Source organism: Battus philenor, unplaced genomic scaffold (assembly GCF_028537555.1).
Source record: "Battus philenor isolate CCGP_79_NKW_IND1 unplaced genomic scaffold, ilBatPhil1.0.hap1 SCAF_19, whole genome shotgun sequence".
NCBI classification, from domain to species: Eukaryota; Metazoa; Arthropoda; class Insecta; order Lepidoptera; family Papilionidae; genus Battus; species Battus philenor.
Window position 1 is genome coordinate 7,098,569 of NW_027181681.1, and position 16,847 is coordinate 7,115,415.

General features: G+C 32.1%; 2 protein-coding genes across 2 annotated transcripts; both read right to left on the bottom strand.

The window, feature by feature from the left end:
* Nucleotides 1-1,125: 1,125 nt before the first annotated feature.
* On the bottom strand, nucleotides 1,126-10,057 carry LOC137921676 (uncharacterized). Its single transcript, XM_068764486.1, has 6 exons — nucleotides 9,955-10,057; nucleotides 4,800-4,953; nucleotides 3,303-3,443; nucleotides 3,017-3,220; nucleotides 2,144-2,377; nucleotides 1,126-1,485 (listed from the first exon to the last, which is right to left on the bottom strand). Exons 1-6 carry the CDS (start codon nucleotides 10,002-10,004, stop codon nucleotides 1,126-1,128), a joined length of 1,143 nt encoding a protein of 380 aa, XP_068620587.1. The 5' UTR covers nucleotides 10,005-10,057.
* A 976-nt stretch (nucleotides 10,058-11,033) lies between these two features.
* On the bottom strand, nucleotides 11,034-16,472 carry LOC137921677 (uncharacterized). Its single transcript, XM_068764487.1, has 6 exons — nucleotides 16,450-16,472; nucleotides 15,088-15,217; nucleotides 13,567-13,707; nucleotides 12,663-12,863; nucleotides 12,066-12,299; nucleotides 11,034-11,411 (listed from the first exon to the last, which is right to left on the bottom strand). The coding sequence occupies exons 1-6, from the start codon at nucleotides 16,470-16,472 to the stop codon at nucleotides 11,073-11,075; spliced, it is 1,068 nt and encodes a 355-aa protein (XP_068620588.1). The 3' UTR covers nucleotides 11,034-11,072.
* Nucleotides 16,473-16,847: the final 375 nt, after the last annotated feature.

Sequence of the window (16,847 nt, forward strand, 5' to 3'; positions counted from 1 at the left end):
TTATGTACGACTAATAATGCCTGGTAAGATCCAAACGCTGTACCTGTTCATATATACTAGGTCGGGGAAAAACTCTTACGTAAATAATGCGTACATGCTAAAAAATATCTCTAGATGTACTATTTGTATCCGTTTCGATGAAATTAAAAAGATTGCTTCTCAAAAAGGTAACAAGTTAATAATTTTTTTTTTCATTATTTTAATTTTACACACACACATTATAATTTATAACAAAATGACTGAATCTTTAAAAGAATTTTGATATAATTTTGAATTTTATTACAAAAAAGGAAAAAATTCTACTCAAGCCGCGAAAAGATATTTAATGTGATGAACCTATTGCAGTATAATTAAGAGTACTACAAACTTGGTTTAATCGTTCTGTATCTGTAAATTTTGATGTTCAAATCCACGGGTTCAAGATCCTGATCTTTACAGAAGAGCCGGTCAGAAACTCAATAGCTGCTCTTCTATCAATTGAATTTTTTCGTGTATTTATTATAATATCAATCATGTAAATGAGTCCACACACCCAGTTCCACAAATTTCGATCAACTAAAAACTCATGAAATAATAAGATTCGTTTAATAATGTACTTCTTATTTTAGTTTTAGAGCTCAGAAACGAAAGGTTTGCGATACTCTGTATTCCGAATGATGTTCTTGTTGTTAGCCTTGTGGGGCTCTTACAACTTCGTCGATCTCAGGGCTCGCGGGTCGACCCGCGAGCTATGGTTGGCGATATCTTGTGAAACTTTAATATATACGCGTACAAGAAAAATCAATGAAATATTTAAAAACAATTTCTGGGACGAAATTTAGACAAAGGTGCGCCCTAGCTCAGGTTGCTCAATTACGGATATAATAAACGCTATTTTTGAAAAAGATTTGATTCTTTGTTCCTTCCATCAGTTTTAGTAATTTAGAATTTATAAAATTTTAGAGCAACTAAGTATGTGTTGTGAGTATGAAATAAAAAATATTTTTCTTTTGTAATCGTTTATTAACTTTTTCATTAATGTTAGTGCATTCATGGATATTGCTAAAAGGTACCAGTGCAAATCTTTTCCTTTTAAATAAAAATTTATGTTTTTTTTACCACGTTTTTTCGTAGGAAACTCAAAATTTATTTGGAATAATCAATAGTTTGACTTTTTGTATATATTAAATCAAGCGCTTTTAGAAATATTTCAGAGCTTGGTACAGAATCATCTGGTAGGTTTTTAATTTGTTTTAGGATCATATCATACCGGTCTTTATCTATCCGTTCACAGATTTCTGGTAATTTGATGTCCAAATATAAATTTTGGACACGTTGCACGAACTCCGGATCCTCCTTACCATAACAATCCTTAAATTCTTTATGCTGGGCAGGGTTACAGAGCTTTATAGCTTGTACCGCTAACCACGACAATTTCCCTTTAGCAATGTCAGTACTTGTTTTGCCCATCGTATCTTTATCAATGAAGCAGTCCATGTAATCGTTCTGGAGAACCAAAAAACATGTATAGTGTTAGCAAGTGTTAATAAAACAGAAATAACAAATCTCTATATACTTTTCATCACTTGTAATTATTGAAATAAATGCTATTGCATACTTTCAAGAAAAATAAAGAGCCGTCAAAGTTAGACCATAGTTCAAATTTTTTTGCTTTATGTTGTTATGTTATAACTTGTTGTAGATACTTTATAATAAAATTTTTATTTTTTCATTATATCTTCATAAAGAAGTTCAGTAGGATGACTTACAAAGATTTATATATATATATATATATATATATATATATATATATATATATATATATATATATATATATATATATAATATGTGCTATAAACCATTTTGTTAAATGAATAAATAAATCAAAAAATAGAAAAAACTATAGGAGAATACCCAACATTTTTGTGTCATGCTCCACTTAAACCTTTCTAAAATTCTTATGTTTCCTATGTAACATACATTATTTTTCTAATAAAGCGAATGGGATAAATTCAGTCCATTTTGAATTTGTTCCCCTTAACAAAAAAAAGTTCCCCTTTGACGCTCAGACCCTACGTTAGGAAACTCTGAACTACAAGATGCCTGGTTCTTTGAAAGTCTAAACCGATCTATCGATGACATAATAATTGTCAGATATATTTACCTGCATTTGCAAATTGAGACCAATTTCGTCACCTATATTGTTGATGTATTCAAACGACTTCTTTGTTCCTTTCTGAGCGTATATCATTGCCAACGATAACGGAAAACGAAACGTGTAGTGAGAGGTTTTGTAAATGGAAACCTTACGGTAGTTTTGCTCAGTAAACATATGAGGATTTTTGATGTAAGTGATCATAGAGTCCAGATGCTGTCCAATCGATGTGCTCAAAAAGGCCTGAAAGTAACATACTTAGTATAAATAAATATTCGGAAGATATATATGCATATATCCATATTCATAAAAAATTGCTAGAATGTCATTTCATTCAGATGAAAATGAATTTTTAAAATTGTAATAGAAGGAAGTTAAAAACACTCACAACTGACGTAGGTAATTGGTAAATTAAGACATAAATTTTAATTAAATTAAATTAAAATAAATTGAATTAAATTATTTTTATTTCAGAAAGCTTCCCATATTTGTGATACAATTGTGATCCATATTATTATCTAAATTATTAACAGAATTATAATTATAATAAAAATAAAAATAGTTCTAGATAAAACTATCACTGAATAAATAAATAACATAAGTGGTCGTGGTTATTTGCCATTTACACTCTTGTATTATTCAATGGTGATAGTAGATAACAGTTAAAATGTTATTACAAGTACTACTGTTACGTGGCCTGTTCCACGCACTAGTTGCACGACGTCGTAAGATTGCGTAATACTTGGGAACCCTAGGGTCCGCAAACTTGATATGTATATACGCATATCCCTAGTTATTTTTTTTGTTTTAAACTAAACTAACTTATTTTTAGTAATAAATTGAAGTTAAACTCCACCTCTTATTCACATTTCAGATACTTACTTTATTAAACAATTCTATAATTTGTGTAAACTGAGATAAATCACTAAAATTAGGCCTTAATGTTTCATAAAGAAAGCTGCGCAGTAAACCACAATCATTTACCACCAGCTTGCCAACGTCGGGTAACAAATGCCAGCATTTCTTACCCCGACGAGTCACGGCTTCGTCATCTACGTCGTCAGCAATTAATATCGCCGCTTGCATCTAAAATTGTTAAACTATCACTTAATTATTCAATAACGGATTAATATTAATCGCATAAATATTTGGTTAAAATTATATTTACAATCTCAATGGCCCATGCCAATTTGTAGCTAACTTCCCATTGTTTTTCACTAAGAGTATCTGGTTTTTTGAGTTTTTCGTACGCGTACAACATTAAAAGTCCTCGGAGTTGTTTTCCACCAATAATATTATAATCCGCTAACTAAAGTTAAAATAGGTTTTAATATGTATCAATTTAATGAAAACATGTGCATTCGCGATCTATCTTTAGTACGTTAGTGACACAGAAAATATCAGAAAGAAATTAGAACTCGCCAGTTTGAACCTAATATTTATAAAAAAATTAAAATAACTTTGTAACATTTTCATAAATTGGCAGCAAAATAAAAATTACATTCCAACGTCAATTCGGATTTAAAAGATGAAAAATTTTGTTGTGCAATTTTTATAAAAGGGTGCTGTTTAAAACTGCCTTAACGAGGTCAAACAACTTGCAATTCGCGACTACATCGAAGTGATCTGGAATACGATAAAGTCCGTTAAAAGAATTACCAAAAAGAAAATTCGACACAGGCATGAATCAAATTCTGAAAATTATGTACGACCATTAAGTGTAATGTAAACCGAAGCTCAAAATGCTATCGTATTCATTAGAGAAATAATATTGAAATTTGACGGTGGTGCCCCAAATATTGTATTTGACTTAGTCACAGAAGACATAATTTAAATCTATTGTTACAATTTTGAAAATAAAAAGAGCTATTTTTTGAGCTATGGAAAAAAAGCTATTTATGATGCAACAATTGTTCTCTTAAACAAGGTATAAGTACAAAAAAGTAGTAAATAAGCGATTGCTCGCTTACTGTTTTAGATTAAGTTTGTTCTTCTCAAACTTAATCTAGCGTCGTAAAAGCAGAATCCTCCTTCATCGGGACAACACATCAGCATACTGGCCCAAATGAACAACTGAGTACTTGTCTATTTATGGCAAAAATGTAAAGTTGTCGATTTGTCACTGTTTTGACACTCCACAATGCGACTTTATTATAATTCTAAAAATAAATATTATCGGCGCGGGAATGTTTTAAAGATGGCGAAGTAGCTGCGCTAAAAGCGCGATATAAAAAACCTCTAAAGAGGAGAGAGCCCACTGCTTCTCATAATGGATTTACAGGGCTCAACGATACATAGACTGCCAAGGAGATATGCCCAGGGTTTTATTGTGGAGAAATTTAATTTAATTTTTGGTTTACTAAAAACTTTCAGTGTCACCTCTCTAATAAGAACAAACTTCTACTGAGTGATGTAATTAATGTATATCGCCACTTTTTTCACTTAATTTGATCCTCTTATAACAAACTAAATAGAACCGAATACTGTGACAAATCTTACTGCAGTAACGACGTATATAAACTTTAATGATTTTTCAACAAAACGAGGTAATTTGGACAAAGCAACGTATCAGGCATCGTTCGTGCTTAGTTTTGTGCGGTTTGTTATTGTTACTTGAATGTAAAATAAACAAAATCTAGTACAATTTATGGAAGGATCACATTACCTTTTGTATTCGCTCTACTATTTCTGGAAGTCTCTCAAATCTTTTATGAGACAATGTATTATTTACTATCTTTGGTAAATAGTCTTGGTATTGCACATAAACGTTTTGTGGTACCATTTTCTGTTTGGTTAGAAGTGCACGCTGAACAGGCGTCCTGAAAGTATTTTGATTTGCATAAAAACAGCTAAACGTAAAAGTTATAATTCATTCCTTTAATTTTAATCATCAACTTATAAAATTTAAAAAAATAATCGCATTCACAACAGCATCAATTACTTAAATTTAATACAAAAGCTTTAATTCTAATACAGTATATTCCATACGACACATGATACAGATCTTACCCTATTGCAATACATTTTGTTGTTTCCTACCGAAAACTATATCGTTTAGGCGAATATCTCCGCTACTCTGACACTTGGGCCCGTATCATGACATACAGAAATAGAAGAATAAAACGATACTCATTAGTGTAGGCACGACACTGTTTCACATGCGAGAAATGATTAAAATTTTCTTCTTTTCATAGTTGTATAATTTTTTTCAGTTCGTAGCCATGCCAATTGGACCAAACTTTCATTTTTTTTCATTATTACTTACCTTCTTAGTAAGTACAGTTATGGCTAGTCTATATTATTTCACTTTATAATCGGATAAAATGAATACTTGACAAATCTCTGACCCTTCATTCTGTATAGAGAAATACAGTCTTGCTAACTGACCTTAATAAGTAATTGTACGTAACATGCTACTTCGTCCATATATCAAAGGAAAATTCCAAGTAACTTATATATACGCTACTATCGTCATCATCATGTCAATCGATAGACATTGCATTGTATGTGGTTCCAGTTGAGGTCGCCTGCAATCAGGACGGATGGACATAGGGATGTAAGTGCAATTAGACCCTCGAGGAGAAGTGTTTTTAGATATCCGAGATAGGCAGAGACTAAAATAGGCGGAGGGTGGCCTGTGCGGGCTAGACTACATGCTGAGACTTCTAAATTGACAAGTGAAGGGGGACTAAGGGGTGTGCAATGGAGGGACCGTTTGAAATAGATCAAAGTTTTTTCTTTTAATTCTGTCATTTCTAACAAAATAATAATTAGCGATTTCGGATCGCGGTTAAAAGGTTGCGTCTCCTGTAATAGTAAAACGACAACGTCAAAAGTGATGGAGGAAGGTTTGATTCGACCTTTAAACTCACGCTTGGCAACGAAAAACAAGAGTCCAAAGAGTGCAGATCAGTATCCGTGAAGAGGAGGGGAAGAGGGCTTATGGAAAATCCTCTTCTATGGCCCTATTAAGGTGTTCGTACTCAGCAAGTATAAGCAGCTTTGCTCTACCTTTAGCAGCTTTGAATTTGACTGCAAATTCGAGTATTTCACGCGTGTTTACCCGTAAAAGAAAGGCCGATAAGGAAGCGCGGGAAATGCAACTGCCGGGGGCATACGGGTACAGGGGCTTCACCCAGACTAATGCGGGCGGGGAGTGGGGGAGTGGGTGGGCGCGAGCTGAGACCCGTGGGTGGGCGGGGCCGGGAGGCCACGCTCGAAGTTTCTCAGCGGTGGACCCGCCGGTCTCCGCTTGGGTGCCTGTGCGCAGCTCCGGTAGTTAGCGGCCGGTCATTTCGCAGAGTACGCACGCTAGTGGTTCCTCTGAGTCGGCAGTGCGAGAGCAATCTTAGGTGCCATGATCGCCCCGGCATTTGACGCACCTCAGTCGTGCGTAACAGTTACGGGCTGAATACCCGTAAAGTTGGCAGCGATGGCACTGTCCGATTAAACCTTTCTTATGAGAGGCTTCGAAGATGAGGCCTGTGAGAGAGCAGATCTTCCTGACCTCAAAGATCTTTTTTCCCTCAGCGGTGAGCTCAATGGTGAGCATCACTTGGGGGAAAGGTTTCTTAGAGCGAAAGCTAGACGTGCGCTTAGCACTGACTATTTGGAATATTTTGCTGTTTTAAGTCCGCAAGTATGTCCTTCGTAGAGATTTCCACGGGGAGGCCGCGGGCTTCGACGCGGAGTAGGCGTTCTTTGGGTAGGGCATATGTGTGGAACGAGAGTGCCACTGCCCTAAGGTGGCATGCCGGTTTTGCGGTGTAGTCGGCAGGAGCATGCACGTGTCGTGCTGGTCGCGAGAGGGGCGCGGACGAAGCATGCGATCGCTACAAGCTGTCGAAGCGAACTGTGAATCGAATCAAATCAAAGATAGCTTTGATAACCAGTCTTGCGCCTATATCCCCAGTCCACCTAGTGGAGCCACACCGCGTCTACATACTCGTGTTCGCTTCTTGAATACCTTTCGGCCCCGATGACTTTGCCCAATCCTCGATTATTAAAATATGTGACGACATGGCTTCACTCTGTTACGACGAAGCCAATAGCGAAGCAAGGTTGATCCCAAAGAGAAAATTGAAATAAAGAGAGAAAAAAAATAAAAGGAAAGATTACGAAAATTCCATTACAAAACTTTAAAAGTTTTTTTTTTTTAAATACTGAATAAATCATGTTTTTTTTATAAATTAACTTGATAAAACTCTTGGGAATATCGTTAGTCAATACAATGCTATCTTTATTTTTAAAAGGCCTTGCGACGTGTGATAATGAGGAACGTTGTTAATGTTTTATTTGCGGACGTGCTCACTCTCATGACGTTATCTTTATTGTCTTTAATTGTTATAAAATATTAATACACTGCGACAATTGCTATAAACAATTTTATTAACATAAGTTGAAATCAGACTGTTCACCTACCTACTCAAACGTTCGTTACGTGACAATGGTATGAATAAATGTGTCTGTTCTAGCTGTGGAGTATAATCAATTGAGACAAGAATCAAACCAAGTGAATTGCAAATGTCGTGCTTTTAAGCTACAGATTGAAAGTCTTACAGTAGGATAATATTGAAACTGTAGTCCGACATCATCTGCAATCAGTTGCTGCTATTTGAAAAATGGTATAGCAGCACGTAAGTAGTGGCGACAGCAGTCAGGAGATCTTTGGTGCATTTGCGTATTGACAATATTTGCAATTATTTTAAATATTTTATAACTATTGGTGAACTTACTCAATTTACTGTAATAGTAAATTGCAACGCTAATAGCGGCAAGACAACGCAGCCGGTAGACGCTCCAGCTTTACCGAAATCGGTTTATCGGCAACGCTATTATTATTAGTTGATTAACTAAATCTAGTCCTTGAGGTGAAGCTGAAGTAGGATCGAAAAATATTTTAGATGTAAATAGGATTATACATTGACATTTACCCGCGTGAAAATCCGAAAATACTAAACATGTGGTATTGAGACATGAACAGGATACCTCGTCTGCGCATTGCTGAGATCAGACAGTTGTGCAGTCTTTTGCAAATTTACATTTTAGGGAGCATACTACTAATATATATACTATTATTTACTCGAGGTTAATGTCAATTTTATACAAGAAAACCTCTTTACGAATGTTGTAGCTGTAAAAGAGTTGTTCAACGCTCTCGTCAGAAGCGAATTACAATCCAATAAACCAATTTGGTATCTACACAAATGCAAGTACAAGTTGACGTTAGAGCATATTCAAAATAAATGTACGGTATTATCTTTTTTTTAAAAGTATGGTGGTCACCTGGTTACCTTGTACTATATCCTGCACTACTTATTTACGTAGTCTTTGTCAAACATTTATACAGACACTGACCGAATCAAACTGTACCGTTCAAGACGAATTTGAAATAAAAATTTTACAAAATTAAACTGAAACATATAGTTTGGTTCGTCTGGTTCGTTAGCTTTATAGCGATATGATACTAATCATATTCACTTAAAAATATGATACATATGTTTGTATATTGGGAAGAATCATTATTTTTTAAACCCAAAACAATAAATGTAACAAAAATAGGTTTTAGTTGGTTTATTACAAATTTGTTTTTTTTTTTTAAATTAAAAACCAGTAGCACCGTTTTTTCTTGTAACGAGGTTTATTGCTTTCACTTGCTTTTATTTCAGATTCTAATCGGTTCCGCAAGCATTTGATGAGTGTTATAAAGAGGTTTTACGCACAGGATTTCTAACATTTAAAGCTTTTTTTTAAACTGTCCCAAACATTCTAAATGGAATTAACTATCCAGAAATCGGTAAAGAACCTGGATGTTTTTATATAAAGTAATATGTTTTAGGTGCAAAACCTTTCAAAGGATTAATGTATATATCATTTTCTATCTCCTAGGGTATAGAACAACCTAACGAAAAAATTATTGTAAAAAAAATAAATTACGATAAAATGATTCCGAAATCGATATTACGGCGTATTAAAATTATTGTTTACATATACTCTGCCTGTGCTGATTGTAATGCAAGAAATTTTAGCCTTTATTTAAACATATTTTCGAGTGATCACTGTATACAGGAAAAATAGGTGAAATTAGGTATAAATTCTTTAAAGATTTTTGTTGACAAATGAACCATTTAAGCTTAAAAGCTTTTTCATCTATAACCAATCTCTTTCAAAACGAATCATCGGGAACGATGATAAGTGATATAGTTAATATATTTTAACAATAGTTAATTTTGGCGCTGTTTTAGTTTCTAGTCAATCGACTGTTATGATAATAATGATGATGATTGTAATAAATAAATAAATAAATAAATAAATAATAAAAAAGAGAACTACACTAAGGTTATTTGGTATTGATCTGTCGTGATGATAAATAATCGTGACAAATTTCTTTAAAATTCCATGAAAACGAAGTAATTGTTATAATAAAATTAGCGAATAGAATTGTATTAAAAAAAAAGAATCATAAAAATTATCAAAGTTATAATGCAATTTTGTCGCGGAAACCAACCGAGTCAGTATGACCACTTTATTCTTCTATTATTTTCTAAAAGTTTTATATCTTCTCTATATTTAGAATTGTACGAACGCTAAGACTTATTTAATATTATTTTGTTGACATGATTTTTACCAATCGTCTCTTTAAAATAAATTTATGTTTTATATAAGCATTATTTATAAAATGTTATTTATTACGTCAGTTAATAATAAATTTTCAAAATATTTATAATATTCAAATTATTTATTTATGAACTAATGTAAATAGTTCACTGAAATAAAATTAATTTGTAAATCACAAACAATACAAAACAAACAATACTTACCAATTCCCATGATTTCTAGTTGTATTGAAAAATACTTTTAAAGAAGCCATTTTTGTAGCAAATCTATTTCATTGAACTGAAAAGTATTTTTGCGGACCTTCATTACTCAACGACGACTTCTTTACTGCACATTGCACATGCAAGCATCATCCTTATAAGCAAAACGCCCTTAACTTGCAAACCATTGTTTGTCTTTCGACCAGTTCACGCAAATTTTAATGTGTGAATTTTATTACTTTTTTCTCAAACGAAAAAACTACATCATTCTTTTGATAAATTTTTATTGAATTCTTGTGTGCACTCTTTACTTTTTGAAAAATATTTCATGATCAATACTACTCTCATAAAATTAAAAAATTTGATTGAATACAATAAAATTTAAATAGTTTTGAAAATTTTCCATTTAATATGATAAATAATATTTAATGCAATAAAAATAATGCGCTTTAAAACAAGTTTAATTTGGTGGTATGTTGTTTCAATAAGCTACTAGTTTCACTAGAACATTCAAACAACGCTGATTTTATATTTTTTAATTTATTATGTGTCTACAAGATTCTCATCTCTGAACCAAGGGTCTTAGATATTATTGTATATATTTTAATGTTTTTTTTTACAGACGAATTATTTCAACAAAAGAACCTAGTAAATTACTGTTAGAAACATCCATTAAATTACATTATTCGCGAAGGTTCCACCACAGTAATTGACCTTTAATTCGTATAGATTTCCGTTAAAGAGTTTGACATTCTCTATCCTGGGAATAAAAAATAGATGAAATAAATTAATGCATTGTGTTACAAAACCCTTTAAGTTGTTCAGTGATAAGATCGCTTCCAATAGTTATAACTTTAAATTGGGATAATAAATTATTAAGCAGAATTGGTCGGGTTAATAATTCAAATAAAGATACTCTATCACAAGTTTTATACGGTATTATACCTTATTTATTATATAGAAAAATAAGTATTACTCTTACTTATTTAATTCTTTCTGAGTCACCGAATTTCCGAAACTATCGAAAGCATGAGATAATTATATACATAAGTAGTAAAAGTAAGTGGTAACTTTGCCCAAAATAGTATATAGATTAACAATATCTTCTAGATTTAGAACTTTTAATGTTTACTCTGAATATCTTGCAGAAGATTACAAAATAAATCCTGTAGATGCATTGCATCTGCAGGAAGATCTCGGACTTTTCTCATAAAAATTTCGTAACGAGACTTTTGATCTTCTTTGTAAAGCTGAATCAATGCTAAGTTTTTATAGAGTTCTTTAATACGATTTACGTTTTCAGGTTCCGAGCTTCCATAGCAAGAGGTAAAAGTATTCCGTTGAGCGGCGTTGCAGCGCTCCAACGATTTGACCGCTAGCCACGTGCATTTCCCCTCTGTTATATCACTGCCTGTTTTACCCGTTTCTAATTCTTCGTCGAAACAATCCATGAAGTCGTTCTGTTTACACAAGTTAAAATTAGTATAAATCTTTGAGAGAAAAAGTTGACAATTAGATAAAGACGATTCTGCCGTCAAACACTATAAGGTTATATATATATATATATATATATATATATATATATATATATATATATATATTGCATTAAAAATTTTAAAAAATGCAATGAGCTATGGATTGAAAATTCTCATTTTTTGCGTCTGTAATAGAAATGTTCAATATCCTATTTTCTTTAAATACTACAAATTTAATTTTTATTCCCTTAATAACAATCATATATTATACATTCAAGAAGGAAACATAAAGACTAGTCTTTCGACCCGTTACGGTAGAAATAGCGGAATAAATTTAAATGTATCTAAATTTACACAATTAAAATTATCATCGTACTGAAGGTAAAAAAAACTCGCAAAAAAGTGACAATTCCGCGTTATAAAGTTGTATAAATAAATTGTCTGTTACAAAAAGTTAAATAGTGCCCCGTGTGTATGAAATTTAAAAAAAGGAAAAAGCAATAAAACTCTTAAAAATGTCAATCACATCTTGTTGATAAATGAAACTAATAGGAAGCTTTTTATTACATAGGAAAATTAAAATTTAACGAATGATTTATTACATTATGCTTTAATAATGAATAATTAAAAACTACTTACTTTCATCTGAAATAGAGCTCCTACGTCTCTGCAAATGTCATCTACGTGTCCAAACGATTGTTTGTCGGCTTTGTCACATAGCAACAGTGCAAGCATTAACGGTAGTTTCATAGTATAGTATGTGCATTTGTATTTAACTATGGTGTCGTAGTTACTCTGAGTAAATAATGAATAGTCTTTTGTTTTCGACAAAATAACGTCCAAGTGCTGACCGATAGCAACCTGTTCATACGCCTAAAAAACAAATTTGTCTCGTAAGAAACTCCATTACTGTTATTTCGTAGTTCAATGATTAAGAATTCGAATTAAGAAAGGACCACTCGCTAATGCACGCTTTTTAATGTTATTTAAGAACAATAGCATACTCTAATTTATTTTATTACCGCGTGCTGATTTTTGATTCAAGTTCAAATCAGTAATAAAAACATCACAAGGTTTGTAATATAATAATTACAAATTTAATTTGTTATTAAACTAAATTCATTACAAAATTGTAGTTTTACAAATATACATACTAAAACCCTGATATTTATATTCTGGAGTCACAACATATAACCAGATAGAATACGTCCACAATTCTTGAGTTTACGTAAGTACCTCGTTAAAAAGATTCACTAATTTAGTATAAAGTGGATCAGTGAAATTTTTCTGTACTATTTCGTGAATAAGACTGCGGAACATGCTTGCGTCGTTCATGGCTAAAGTGTTAACTTCGGGTAACAAGTGCCAACATGGCTTGCTGTGGCGTGTTACTGCTCCGTCCTCTACGTCGTCCATAATAAGAAAATACGACTGGATCTGTAATAGAACAACATTTAACAAGTTATTTAAAAAAAAATGAAAATAGCGAATACTTAATGTGAATTTGCTTCCAAATTTGGCTAAACCACTGTCTAATGATGTTATATTTTACAATCACTGCTATCAATAAAATATTTACATAACTACAAAAGAATTACTATATAGGTTTTAATATATTATAGACGTTCATCCATAAGGTGGACAGACGATTTTGTTAAGGTCGTCGGAAGATACTGGAAGAAGCCGCTCCCAATCGGTCCCGCTGAGAACCCATTGGAGATGCCTATGTCCATCAGAGGATAGGACGTCCTACGACTAAAATGATGATGACGATGAAATAAATTTAACACACCGTTATGGATAAAACGATAGTAAGATAACTTCTGAGTTCTTGGTGGTTTGTAGTGTTAACATCAGAAATTATACATAATATTTTGTTTTCGCGTAAATTTTGAAAAATGTATATTTTCGAAAAATTGTTTCGTCGTCGTTTCAGCCCGTAGACGCCCACTGCAAGGCATACAAGATATACCATAGTTGCCACGCATGGCAGGCGTGTTTGCGAACATAGTTTGGTATTATGTTACGCAGAGGACGCTGCTGCCCATCCTCTGGAAACTTGTTTGTGAGCAGTGACAATCAACTTTAACAAAATAATATACATTTATTTATTACAAATAAAAAGTAAGAGAGAATTCACCAATTCTATAGCCCACGCTGCAACGACCACTTGATGAATTGTGTGGTCATTGACGTTTTTTGGATTTTCAAGCATTTCATAAGCTAATAAAGTCATTTGGCCCTGAACCGGATCCCTTTCAACAGTATGATATTCAGTTAGCTGTAATCAGAAAAAAATTGGTTCGATTTACACCATTACATTACAAAGAAGGTAAATCCCAAGCTATCTAAAGACATGACTGACTTTTTATAGAGTTTCAATCCTGTTTGCATACAAAGTATTACATTATCATGCCTCGTGGATATCGCATTCCCACGTACAACTTTGTTTTTTGTTTTTGAGAACCCGGTTTATGCGGCCTTATTTCACATTCTAAAATTATTTTAAAGTTATTTATTATAGACCTTTAAAGACTTTTTAGAACTTTTGTGCGTACAATTAACAACATCCAAATGATTTATTTTACAAAATAGTCCAATCGACTTTCTGTTCATAGTTTCATTATGTAAAACTTCTGTAAGAAGCAATATTACCGCACAATTTTTTTTTTGTTAAAACAGCCATAACTTTTTTGACATTTAAAAACATATGCCACAAGTTTTTTATGCTTTTAGGAACAAATGAGTCTACTCGTGCAAAATCACACAAATGTTCCACATTTGCCGTAGTCAAATACTTGTTTCTTCGTTTGATCAAGTGCGCTGAAGTAATATTGTGATGAAAAGGGAGTGGTAATGATAGAGCCATTACGTTATTCTCTCGCGCATTTCAAATGCCTGTGTACTGCACTGCTGTAACTGTATTCTGGTTTTTCAGATCAATTATTCTGAAATTGCTTAACTCACAGCACGTGATTATCTTATTTTTCTTTATCGTAGGCAATTCTTCATAATAAAACACTGACAGTGAAGTTTATGACGGGGTTTAGGATCGTAATTATAGTAAGATCGTAAATATATATATATATATATATATATATATCCAATTTTTGACATCTGTCACTATGCTACAATACAGCAACGCCTAAATAATCTTCAAAAATAATTTGATACTTTCTCAAACTTGTTCGCATTAGGTGATGGTAGATAATTTTCTCGTTACACACTACCATGTACGAATTCAACATCAATGTCATATTCAGAAGTAGCTTTTAAAGAGCGTGTCAGACGCGGATTCTCACTGAGAATATTACGGGTATATTTATATTTAAACTCGTAAACCTTTCATTAGCAGCATGAAATGGAGCTTCATTATCAAAACATAACCAAAGTCTATTGTGACTTTGTTGCTGACTAAAACCGCAACAAAAATCGATATAAATCATGTAATAAACATTTTTAAATTGTCGCCAATTTGTGGAAGTAATATATATATTTCGACTACTATATATTAATAAACTATTCCGTTTATTTTTTTTATTAGAGTTTGTCTTTACGTTATTAAATAACATTATAGTAAAGACAATACACATTGAATTGTTCTAGTTGAATATAAAACGAAAATGTTTAGATTAATAAACAATCATAGTAGTAATCTTACCTTCTTTAGACGATTTTCTAGATTTGGTATTTTAGCAAATTCACTTTTAGATAGTGCATCATTTACTATTTTAGGTAGTAGACCGTTAAAATCAATCGACTTTTGTAATGTCTTATCCGCTCTAGGTTTCCTGTTACAAAATGTAACTAAACTATTAATCAATACAATTGACTCAATGAATTATAAAAAAAATATTTATCCTTACTAAATTTTTCAGTAACATTACAGTAAATAAAATTAAGATAAATTAAAATAAATTAAGCTACAGTCGATAACTACAACACAGATTAAAATGTAATTAAGTAACGAATTAAAATGGACAACGTAAGAGTTTGCTTGGTTTATCAAACCTGCAGCCGCATTTACATACTTTTATATGAAATCTTAAACATTCATTTTAGACAAAAGAGTCTAAGAAACAGCCATGACAGTCGGAAAAGCTTGAAATCCTTGTAAAACCGATGCGTTGAAACACTAACAATGAGAGAAGTATGGTCTCAGGACGTTAGAAAATAGAAATAACACTATCTAGTTCCACCATGCGAAATAATCACAAAACTTGAATCAGTTGACAACTTTGGGCCTATGCTTAAAGAAATCACTTGATAATAAAATAAACTGATTATTTTTTATCAATATACAACGCCATTCACTCAAGAAGTTAATATAAAAAAGTTAAAAAGTGCAGAGGTTATCAAAAAATCTCATGATAAATGGTAATGTGGTAATTACATGGTTTGTAAAATAATCAACCATAATCAATAACACTTTTTAAGCACATGGTAAAATTAAGATTTTACAGCTAAAGCATTTACACGTTCACTCTTATAACATAACAATATATATATAGCACAACCCGTACACTAATTTAAAATCTTTGCGGTGGTTTTTCTTTAGACCGTACTTTCACAGCTACCCAATTGACATTTGCAGATTCCGCGGGATTAAGACGGTAAGACTGAATTGGCGCCTAGTCTAAACTTAAGAGCGAAACTCGAGGGCTTCCGGAGGAGCTTCAACTTGAACAGCTACATATTAACACTGAGAATAATTGTGAACTTAAAGCTAGGATTCAATTTGGGCGTGGAAATAAACCAAACATATGCAACACTGTTATTTACAATCCATCAAAATTTACTAATCAAAGTAACGTACCTTGTATCTACTCTTATGTTAACATTTAAATGTAAGGCGCCTAAATTACCGATAATATTCATTGCAAATTTATTAACATGATATCATATCTTTATAATCACTAATTTATTAATTTTAAATTAAACGTAAACTAATTCAAATCGAATAAATTATGTAATCCATTTTTTTTCAATTAAATTAAAGTACTTATTAAATTACTCTACTCACCAAATCCCATAATATCTCGTCATATTGAATAAGATCTTCATCGAAGCTATTTTTGTATCAAACCTATTTCACTTAATTTGAAACAATTTCAGCGGAACGAATTGAGTCTATTCAACAACATTGACTTTACTGCACATTGCACGTGGAAGTAAATCCTTTTAAGCAAAACGGCGTCAAATCAGAATACTAATGTGGATGCATGAAAAACGTGCAAAATCCTACGTCATTGGACACTTTTTTGCTAATTAATAGTAAAACGTGTACATGTACATATATATATATATATATATATATGTACATGTATATTGTAATGTATATAACATTATATATATATATATATATATATATACATAAATTATTATGTATATATATGTATATGTATATATATGTATATGGAA

Bases quoted from the DNA above. Each gene is read 5' to 3' on its own strand.
- LOC137921677 (XM_068764487.1), bottom strand. From the start codon at position 16,472: ATGACGAGATATTATGGGATTTG. The intron at 13,708-15,087 runs GTAAGATTACTA...TTCTGATTACAG, and splicing joins TAGAAAATCGTCTAAAGAAG to CTAACTGAATATCATACTGT. The intron at 12,864-13,566 runs GTGAATTCTCTC...GTTCTATTACAG, and splicing joins CAGCGTGGGCTATAGAATTG to ATCCAGTCGTATTTTCTTAT.
- LOC137921676 (XM_068764486.1), bottom strand. From the start codon at position 10,004: ATGGCTTCTTTAAAAGTATTTTTCAATACAACTAGAAATCATGGGAAT. The intron at 4,954-9,954 runs GTAAGTATTGTT...AAATACTTTCAG, and splicing joins ACTAGAAATCATGGGAATTG to GACGCCTGTTCAGCGTGCAC. The intron at 3,444-4,799 runs GTAATGTGATCC...TTTTAACTTTAG, and splicing joins TAGTAGAGCGAATACAAAAG to TTAGCGGATTATAATATTAT.